The sequence below is a fragment of the Cottoperca gobio genome, chromosome 5, assembly GCF_900634415.1.
Source record: "Cottoperca gobio chromosome 5, fCotGob3.1, whole genome shotgun sequence".
In the NCBI taxonomy this organism is placed as follows: Eukaryota; Metazoa; Chordata; class Actinopteri; order Perciformes; family Bovichtidae; genus Cottoperca; species Cottoperca gobio.
Window position 1 is genome coordinate 10,165,665 of NC_041359.1, and position 11,275 is coordinate 10,176,939.

The 11,275-nt window shown below is 41.7% G+C and overlaps 1 protein-coding gene across 1 annotated transcript; it reads right to left on the bottom strand.

The window, feature by feature from the left end:
- Positions 1-6,822: 6,822 nt before the first annotated feature.
- On the bottom strand, positions 6,823-10,158 carry LOC115008288 (protein unc-119 homolog B-like). Its single transcript, XM_029431789.1, has 5 exons — positions 9,757-10,158; positions 9,093-9,206; positions 8,743-8,842; positions 8,401-8,573; positions 6,823-7,145 (listed from the first exon to the last, which is right to left on the bottom strand). The coding sequence occupies exons 1-5, from the start codon at positions 9,986-9,988 to the stop codon at positions 7,033-7,035; spliced, it is 732 nt and encodes a 243-aa protein (XP_029287649.1). The 5' UTR covers positions 9,989-10,158; the 3' UTR covers positions 6,823-7,032.
- Between the last annotated feature and the right edge of the window lie 1,117 nt (positions 10,159-11,275).

Genomic DNA, 11,275 nt, shown 5'->3' on the forward strand with positions numbered 1-11,275 from the left:
GTGAAACAAATGCTCACACAGCTATGCAAAATGCACTTGGCTAACTCATCAGGAAACACAGGAAAGCAAAATCTCGCAACACACACATAGTGCAGTCAAAAACTCTCTTTAACTAATGAGATCACGTAGGTCTGGGGTTTTTCGTAGGTTAGATGAAATTTATCAATTTGAGATTTCTAATTTGGATATAGTAACCCGATTACAGTAGCACAGAATATCCTTTGAAATTAAACAACTGCTTGTGTGTGCGTAACAAGTAAGAAGTGAGACTGAATCAGAAACAGAAATGAGCCACCTCAAAAAAATAAAATGCTCCTGACTAAAACCTTTTGATAACGATGAGTTAACATTCCCAGCAACACATTGATGATCTGTGCATGTACTGGTTCTGAGACAGGCCGCAGGGTGTCTGTGCGTGTGTGTGTTTGTGAATTGCAGTGGGGGAAGTCAGTGTGGGGAGGCAGATCAGGGGGAGGGTGTGACTGTGGCCTGGTGGACCATAGCAAGAGAACAGTATGTAGGACAAGGCCTTGCACTAGCTAACCTATCCTGGCGAGAGCCATGGTTGGGCGTGCTGAATTTCTGCATGCATGATCAATGGCACTGAATAAAAAAAGAGAGGAGAAAGACAGTGGCGTGGGGGATGGTGGGGAACAAGTTAGAGCAATTTGAAAAGGCAGAATAAAGCAAAAACGCATGACTTTATGTGTTATTATAGTACAAAAGTAAGTATGAGATTATTAATGTAAACCCAACAAATACAAGAGATTGAAGTGGGAAGTTAAGAGACAACTAGCTTTTGAGCAACCCTGGCTAACTTGTTGCAAGGGCTTAATGAACACAATCTTTAAATCAGGTCAAATATGCGTAAAAGCTAAATTTACACAATTCTGTTTGGCTGGGTGGTTGCTCTGTGTGTGAGAGTTTTTTTCAGTTCGGTCACATTGCACTTTTTATTCCTGCCTTTGCTTTATCCCGTCTCCCTCTGTGCTGTTGTCACTCTACCACCTTAAAACACAGCGATAGTTTGTCCAACCCAAGTCTTCACCGCTTTTGTTTCCTTGACCACAGCTGACCCAAAGTGGAAACCCATTGTCTGTGACCGACCCCTGACCTGCCAGGGCCTGGGACCTGCTCTCCACCACCCTCGAGGCAGTTTGAAAGAGAGTTGAGAAGGGGTTCACGAGAGAAAAGAGTTCGAAAGGCGACTTATGACCGTCTCAAAAGCTAGAAGCTGTGGCTGTGTGAACTGTATACTTAAGCAGCAGCAGCTTTTAGAGCCAGAAGCCATCATTTGCATGCGATACAAAATGTAAACAAGCAACAAGTAGTTCCAGGAAGACATCAATGAATTAAACGCAGGCAATGGATAATGAAAAGGGATATAAATGGAATGTTTGTCGATGGATAAAGGAAAATAGAACAAGCAAAAAAAGTCTTTTAAAACGGAAGCCAGGAGGCCATCTTAAAGCACTCCATTTGCTGTGGGTGTTTTTTCCACCTGGCAGGTGGCGAGCCAAAGAAATCATTACATGAGAGAGGAGAAGGGAGGAAACAAGCACACCTGTGGTTGCGGCAGGAGCCCCACCTCTGTTCTCCGATCACAATCCCTCCATCCCCCAGGGGAAGGTGTGGCAAAGGGAGAGAGACAAAGGGAGGAGAGAAAGGGAGAGGAAGGAAGAGATTGTGGGGGAGATTTACAGGCCTCTTCAACAGTTGACTGAAGGTTGAGTTAACCTTTTATTAATCGTACGCACACAAAACAAGGTGGACTGACGGTGCTGGAAGGCTCTGAGAGGCTTCCGAAGGCGGCGCTGGGCTTCCTACGAGCACACACAGACCACAACCTATTTACCCTGATGACACAGGACTATTTCTGTCTGCCGGCTGTAGGAGTGCAAGCAGCAGCAGCGGAGATCTACAGCTGTAATACCACACAGACTGTTGGGAGGATAAATGCAGGGAAATGCACACACATGAACAACATAGACGCCGCACAAAGGCTTCTGGTTACAAATCCACAGAGACCTAACACTTAAAGACAGATTGCCAATACTGCTCTTGCCATCGTGGAAATTGGCATGGGAGTCGCAGTTTGTTAAAGGACTATCTATCCATCACTGTTGTCTGGGTGCATTATTAACTCCCAGATAACTAATTATCTGTTATCTTTTGTCACAGCTACTAAGCTTTGCTTAGCATGACATTAAATTACAGCATCCAAAATGAGATGTTCTTTCAAAAGTGACACATGAGTGTACTGTCTTGATTGACAGTATGAATGTTTAAAAAGGTTGTAGCGATGATGAAATTTACTTCCACATTTAAATGTATATTTACATGCACCACCCTCTGTGTTTACAACTTCATGTCTGCCCTGACCTCCTTCAAATGTGAGGTGATGTCACTGAGCAGTGGCTGGAAATGACATCATGACACAAACAGATGGAGTCACGACCATCTTGGAGACCATCGTCGTGCCGACCTGAACCAGGGGCCTGTGCCGTGACTCATCATCTCTTTATCGGAAGATGTGCTGCGGGTAATGTAGTGTTAACACATGATGAATTTCACGCCAGGGCTTCGGAGCAGGATGGAGGAAAGAGAGTAAAAAAGGGAAAGGGAGAGTGAGACAGAGGAAAGAGAGAGGATGAAGTGAGTCTATCGTATGTGAGAGAGAGAGAGAGAGAGAGAGAGAGAGAGAGAGAGAGAGAGAGAGAGAGAGAGAGAGAGAGAGACAGAGAGAGATGAATGTTTTTTAAGGGATAGGGGTTAAGAGAGAGGGTTTTGTTTGTAGCAAGAAATCCATACCACCTCTCTCCAAAGTACCTTAGAGAGAGAGACACACACACACACACACACACACACACACACACACACTCACACACATACACACACACACAAACACAAGACCAAGTGGAGTTGCAGTGCGTCCCTGTATCTCTTTTAATCCTTTTTCCACTCCCCCCCTCCGTTTCTTTTCACAGGACCTATCAACGCCATTCCTTGCTACTATTTATAGGAGACCACTGTCCCCCCTGTCCCACTGCCTGTGTGTGTGTGTGTGTGTGTGTGTGTGTGTGTGTGTGTGTGTGTGTGTGTGTGTGTGTGTGTGTGTGTGTGTGTGTGTGTGTTTCAGGGTACCCACAATAAACCAGTGCCTTTGCACTCCTAATCTCAATGTGGTGTGATTCACTGAACAGGATATATGGAAAAACCAGTTACAAAGATAGATTTGTTATGTGTGTGTGTGTGTGTGTGTGTGTGTGTGTGTGTGTGTGTGTGTGTGTGTGTGTGTGTGTGTGTGTGTGTGTGTGTGTGCGTGTGTGTGTGTGTGTGTGTGTGTGTTTGTGTGGGTGTGTGTAGGGGGAGGGGTGATTTATCCCACCTGTCCAGTTGTTTCCGGTGTGTGCGTGTTGATCCACGACTGACTACTGAAATTTATTCCACGAAGGCCTGGGAACACACAAATCATCCCTGGAAAGTTGGAAAGTGTGCGTATTTATTGCCGTGGATGTGTCTGTGCGCGTGCATATGATAATTGTAACAACTTTCTGTACGCTACCAACACGTGGCTTAGTACAGTACAGCTGCTTTACTTGCGTGCTGCAGTGTGCAGGCCCTCCAGCCTGATAGAAGGCTGTGGTTATTGATTTATGAGCTCACAGTTCAAATGTGGTCTAATCAGCAACTGACACATTAGATCTTCACAACATTATTATGTATGTAAAGTAAGGGGGAAACGTGTGTGTTGAGTAAACCTATGAACGCCTTTTTGTTTCTTTTTTCTAAAGACTTTTGAAACTTTTGATGATACATTGCGAGAGTAGTTTAGCTTAGCTTTGCTGCGAAATGTATGTGGTATTAAGTAGGAAAGCAGGAAAATATACCTTTAAACCTCTGTTTATAAATGTGCCAATGTCACCATTAAAACTGCACTGAGCAATATATTTATATAAACAAGTGGGACATAGTGACAAACACATGGGACATTTCTCCCCTCATCTCTATAAACCATTTTAGCGCATTTCAGCTCGTATCAGTTTCACGACTCACAACCTCACTGTTCGGACTCAGTTTCGCCGCTCTCATCAGCAGCAGGCAACTGTTTTAAATTTAAAAACACAGTACGCTAGATTAAGTTAGCAACTAGCTGGTCAATAAAGTGGAGCATTAAGAAGCCAAAGAGCCAAATATTCTCAGGAGTTGGTGGGGACCAATACAGAGTTTGAATATTGGACTTGCACTTGTCTCGTGATCATAAAACACGACTCCAAGTTAATGCCACTGTTGCTACGTATCTGCCGATCTGCATGTTTAGCTAGGCAACTGTTTGCTAACATGCTAACACATTTGCTGACACATTATGAGTGACAATAATGTAAATGTTGCGTATACGGCTAAATTCTATCGCCCCAGAGTGTCCTAAAGAAACAAATGTAATTAAAAGACATTTCTGACCACCTGTTTGCATGGCCTCCCCACAGCTGCGAAAGCAAAGATAATATAGATTATTGGAGACTTCACCAGGCCATAAGCAGTATTTTAAGCATCCAATCGTCTCATACCCCCACACAATCATAATTTCTAAAGTAAATCAACAATGTAACAAAGACATGTTTAGCTTTATTAAAGGTGTATTGCTAAAGAGAAAGGTGACAACTAACATTTATTTGACTGCTTGAACCTGAACGTTTTAGTGAGAACACCAAAGTGTACAGGGAGAGTTAAAAGGATTTAGTTGGAGAAAAGATGAAGGAAAGCGTCATACAAACAAAAGGAAAGGAAACAGAATGAAGAGATTAGGAATAACAAGCAGACGGTGTGTGTGTGTTCTTATATATGCATATGTGTGTGTGCGTGTGTGTGTGTGTGTGTGTGCGTGTGTGTGTGTGTGTGTGTGTGTGTGTGTGTGTGTTTGAGTGCAGCTGTGCAGTGACGGAGTGAAGGGAGGAGAGAGCAGAGGGGGTCCATTGTGGGTCTTTGTGTGGCTCAGATTGTCCTCTTCTCTGGGAAAGTGGAAACTCAACACTCCTCTCCAGAGGTCTGGTTACCAGGTGAGAGGGGAGGAAAGAAAAGGGAAAAACAGAGCAGGAGAGCGAGGGAGGGAGAGTTGCATAGGTGTGGAGAGAGAAACCGAAAAGGAGAGGCAAGGGAGAAAAGACCATGAGATTTTTGGGAAAGAGAGCTGGAAACTGAGAGAGGCTGAGAGAGATCAAGAGATGCACACAGAGATAGGAAGAAACTGCCTGAGAAAGAATAAACATAGAGCGGCTCAGATTTTGGTTTAAATCCCAAAAGATTTAGAAAATGGATGATCAAAGTATAACAATCCTCAACAAATTCCAAATCTATTGCATGCTATGCCAGATCATCATGTGTGGCCAGTAGATAAAGTATAGATGTGGAATTAAAATGATATGATCAGTGTTATGTCCACTCTGCAGTGAAACAATATGAATATAGAAGGATCATGACCTCATCTGAAGTTTTGAGCAAAGACCAGTCACAAATGTCAACTTGTCCTGGCGTAATGATAAAAGCAACCACTGCTGATCTTTTCTACAACCATGAAACTAAACTCAAACCAGTGGCTCTCATCTATAAATTAGTTATAACTCCTCCTAGTGGCCTTTTCTTGAACTTCTAAAATATCCAACGGCAGCTCAACTTCCTGCAACTTTTGTCATTTCCAGAAATGAAACAAACATCACACATTGTATCTGAAAATGTACATTTATTTTTCTTTGATTACTTTTTACAAACTATATATATATATTTTTACAAACACCACCTTTAACCCTGAACACCAACAAGTTTACAAAGTACAAAGAGGAAATACACTATCTAGCTAGAAAGACCACTCAATTTCCAGACATATTCCAACTTGTTTTTGATGTCTTAAGACATGCGTGATGAGGGAATGATTTAAAAAATACAGCTAATTAAATTAATTGACTTTAAGGACGCTCAATGTTTTCATTGGACCAAGTACTGTACACTTCTTTTTCATTCTCCACAGTATATCTGGTATTCAGTATTCCATTTATTACAAATGTTTTACCCTTGTTTGTTTGTATCATCACATGCATCATGATATCAGAACTTTCTACTTTTTGACTGCTGGTCATCATATGAGGTTATCACCTTTCGGTATGTTGCAGGCAAAGGTTACAGTTGCATTGCAGTGAACTGTTACCTGATCCATGTTGCTATCAACTAGAGAAAACTGTAAAACATACAATAAAAATAGTAATGATCTCAGAGTCCTTTGATCAAAATATTACACAGTACTATTGTTGGTGTGTGTGTGTGTGTGTGTGTGTGTGTGTGTGTGTGTGTGTGTGTGTGTGTGTGTGTGTGTGTGTGTGTGTTCACTTGAAAGCGAGAGAGGAGCGGTAGATGGGGAGGGGGTCGCAGGAGTGACCATGTGTGTTTGACAGGAGTGTTTTTGTGGATGCTTTCGCTCTTTCTCCCCCGATATTGTCTGGAGTGGATTGTGGAGGCGGTAGCTCTGGGAACAGCTGCTTCTGACAAACACTGCGTAAACACTATGTGTGTCACTTGGGGATTGAGTCTGTGTGTATGTGTGTGTGTGTGTGTGTGTTGAGGGGGTGGTAGGACACTTTTTTAATTGCTAAGAGGAGACTAACCATCTAACTAATAACCATTTGGTCGGTTTGAGACGTCACATGGCCACGAGAGAAATGAGTCCTCTTTTGGTGTAAAACATTTAAAAACAGATAAATTAACCGGTATTGAATCTTTTTTTTTAACAGAAGCTTCCTGTTTTCTGATATTGACCTCCTGCAATATCAAAGGCAATTCATCTTTTACAAACATAAGAGGCAATTCAACCGTGTCTGTAGCTGCTTGTGCATGTATGAGTGAATGAACTATATGTGTGTTCAGCTACGTGCATGCGTGTGTGTGTGTGTATACAACAGATGTGTATATGTGTGTCTGTAAATGTGAGAACATGAGTGTGCATGCAAATGTTGGTGGGTATTTCTGCATGATAGCAGGCAGATATCACTGTCCTCCATTATAAGCATAGTCTGCCTTGTTGTGCATGACCAGTCTGTTCTCGACGAAATAGAAGCTGTCTGACCGGGTCTCATAAGGACACTCCACCATCTGACGGACTGCAAAAAAGATAACGTACGAAGGTTTTTTAATATCCAAGCAATTAAAACCGATTGTATAAAAATGTGAAATGATCGGGTCAGTATTATTGATTAAGCATTTGAAATGTTCAAATTCTTTGATTTGATTCACATCAGGGCCACCGTTACAAACAAGTGGCACTAATGTCCCTCCATATTAACACAACACAAGCAGTGGCAACACCAGCTCATTAGGAAAACAATGTATTCGCAAATATTAATGGCACCATAGTTGTTGTCACATAACACATATTATGTATTTACCTGTTTATGTGAAAACATTAAAGGACAGTTTCAGATATATAAAGGGAATAAAGTCTTAAAGGGAAACTTCACCCACAAAATGACATCTGTATATCAATTACCCTGTGTTACTGTGTTGTTTTTCTCTCTCATGTCTACAACAGGGGAAAGTCTTGATGAATTGAAAAATAAAGTTTTCTTCAAGAATTCAAGGTAACTTGGGGGTTGAGTATTTGATATACAACTGAGGATTTTGTGGGTGAAGTATTTCTTCAATACAATACGAACATGCACATTATGTAGATTGAGTCATCGGCCATTGTAATCATTCCTCTTTTGTACTGGCTGTGAAACAATGGCAAAAACACTTAGATGGACTACAGGAAAGAAGATATTCACTTGATTTTGCAAGCTCAGACAGCTCAGACTGGATCTCATACGTCCCAGGATGGAGTGGAGGAACTATTGCAGCGACCAACGACTCTTTCAACGTACATGTGGAATGTAAATACGGAGTACTTTTTCTCATTAATATGCACATTTATGCTGCAAGATGTTCAAAAATGTCTAATGAGACCATCTACTCTAGAGTGGTAACTTATTATTCAAGAGATATTGTGTTCAGAAGAGTGTGTCTATTGATACAGACAGACACCCTGACACCACCCTGATGACATACTGCCCCATGTACCATAAAAGGGGTCATAAAAAAGTATGCATGTACAATACGGGACGACATTTTGGGTAAAATGATCCAACCCACAAAGCATATACAGTATATGATACTGTACACTAAGTTGAACAAAACTGTCACATGGCTGGCGTAAGAGATTGAGACTAAAGTGGGGAACATATCCCTCTGTCACTTTATTACATAACATTTTAGTCTTCTCCTAGATATTCAACAAGGTGACACATGTCCTTTGAACATAACTGTATTTAGGGATTTGTTTTTGGTTTTACTCATGTCTATTTGTGAGGAAAGACTTACCCAGGCTCTCAGACAGCTGAGGGAACTCATAGATGTGCTCACAGGTGTTACGGCTGTTTGGGATACAGAAGCCAAAGTCAAAGTCGAAGCTCTTCAGCAGGTGATCGCGGAAGTAGTGCCTCTCGATCATGCGGAAGTTGCTTAAAGGCCGGTTTCCAACTGTGAATTCCACCCTGATTGAACAATACACAGAGAAGAGAGACTGAGATGTTACAACAGCAGCTCTGCTCTTGTGTAATACAATCTGCTCTGGTTCAAATGATGATTGTTTCCATTGTTTGTGTATGGAACAGGTGAGTGTGTTTTCCTTAGGTGTGTGTTGATGAAGTGTGAGTCACTCACGTAGCTCCCACGGTCCTCAGTCGCAGGAAGGCTGGGGTGAACTGGTAGCGTACGAATCGGCCTGCGCTGGCGTCTGCCTCTCTGTTCTCCTCTTCGTCCTCTGAGACCCACAACATAGGACAGAGACATTTGAAATAATTCACACTGAGAGGACTATTATCGTAATAACCCTGGATGTTGCTGAACTTGGCAACATGCTTGGAGGCATTCATTTTAAGATAACAACGAGAACAAGTTGCAGCGGGGTCAGCGCGTTCATTTTTAAGTGCTCAGAAACTAGATTCTTCACAGTCAACAGCTTCATTAAAGAGCAAATATAACAGTACAAGGAGGAGGCTGATGCACATTACCTGTGTGTGGGGGTTTGGCAATTTCAAACAGGACAGTGCCTGTCTCCAGGTCTCTGATCTTAAAGCGTACAAAGTCGATGTTATAAATATTGTCCTCGGGTTTACAGAGGTACCCTGCAACAATGACAGACAGATGTAACACGTTAAAAAACACTGAAATGATTTGCAAAGCCATTGTAGTTAATGTGTACAATTCTTTCTTTTTAAACCTAATTCAGGCCATACAGATGATCTTCCTGGGCAATCCTGTCTGCCACAGTCATGCTCTGTGAGGTTATTTGTAACTGATGTTGTTTTGAAGAATTTGACGTCATAAAAGGATTTTAGTACCATTAAAGTGACACCATACAGACGCCTAAACATAGAAAGACTAGGTTTTTCCATAAGTGAAAGATTGTCTAATGGAGTCTAACAATTGTTTTAGATGTCAGATATGTATTTTCTCAGATGATAATAACAACAGATATAATGTCTTGTCGCATGACAGCCATATAAACCTGCTCAACTGGAGGTCATCGACTCTAGTTTTACGTAATGTGTAGATGTAATGTATTCTGTAGATTGTGGTAGAGACTCGGTTACATCATGTGCAGCACAGGAAGCACAATAAGCATCATCGTTCCACGTTAACCAACAACAAGAGACATTAGAGAGAAACTCAAACCTTGCGTCGCCACCCGCAGTCCTAACACATCCTCCGGAGTGATGTGTCCACTTTGTGTCCGCAGGTCTTCCTCCGTGACGGGCCTGCTGTCCACCTGGCCCCGCCGGGACTTGAGCCTCTTCAGAACCCCCCCGCCAGGCTTGCGGTCCCGCGGAGGAGCCGCAGTGCTGTGTCCGCCGCCGGGGACATTTTCAGCAACAGGCGCGTCGCTGCGGGCTTTGGCTCCGCTCATCGTTGACTCTCTTCGGCTTCCCCTCTGTTTCAACGAGTGTCTTCACTCTTAATAATGCTAGATAAATGCGAGAAGAATAAGATGGCGTCGTAGCGTTAGATGTCGAGTGTCGAGAGAAGTGTCGGTGAACGGTCAAGCTCTTGTTTTTGTAAGCACATGCTGTACAGTTGCCATGACAACTCATCAAGTGAGCCAGAGCAGGATGTGAAGTGGTTCACTGAGACGTCCATCAGGGGGCGCGCGCCAGGCCTACCTCACAATACTGAAGAAGGGCCACATTTATTAACTCTTCTACTACTACTACTACTACTACTACTACTACTACTACTACTACTACTAACTACTACTACTACTACTACTACTACTACTACTACTACTACTAACTACTACTACTACTACTACTACTACTACTACTACTACTACTACTACTACTACTACTACTACTACTACTACTACTAACTACTACTACTACTACTACTACTACTACTACTACTACTACTACTACTACTACTACTACTACTACTACTACTAACTACTACTACTACTACTACTACTACTACTACTACTACTACTACTACTACTACTAACTACTACTACCAGAGGTGTTATTCAGTAAAAGTAGGCCTACTAACTACACACTAGGCCACACTGTGAAAATACTCCAATACAAGTAAAAGTCCTGCATTCACAACCTTACTTTAGTGTGTAAGTATTATCAGCATAATGTACTTAAAGTATCAAAAGTAAAAGTAGTCATTGTGCAGTAACTATTACAGGCTATAAGATGTGTGTGTGTGTGTGTGTGTGTGTGTGTGTGTGTGTGTGTGTGTGTGTGTGTGTGTGTGTGTGTGTGTGTGTTGCAGTTTACTGCTGTACTTGTTTAATATCGAGATATTGAACTTCTTTATATACTGTTTGGTAGTTTAATCAAGAGCAATACATCATATTCTATAAGATCATCATATGTTTGTAGCTTTGTCGTTGTCCTGAGAGAACCACATATCTCTAAAAAAGTCAACTTTTCATGAGCTGATAAACTCATCTGTAAAGTATAGTTACTTTAACTGTCAGACAAATGTAGTAAAAATACATTATTTTTCTATTAATGATCATATTGTATGTTATTGTTTTTGTTGTATTGCAACAAATAGCACATAGCAATCTTGAAATCTGGTACAGACATACTTTGGACAAGTATCTAACAATAGCCTACAATTTTTTTTAGATCACATAAAAATCATCAATAGTCACAGATTATGAAAAATGTGTGAACACGCTAACATTGTC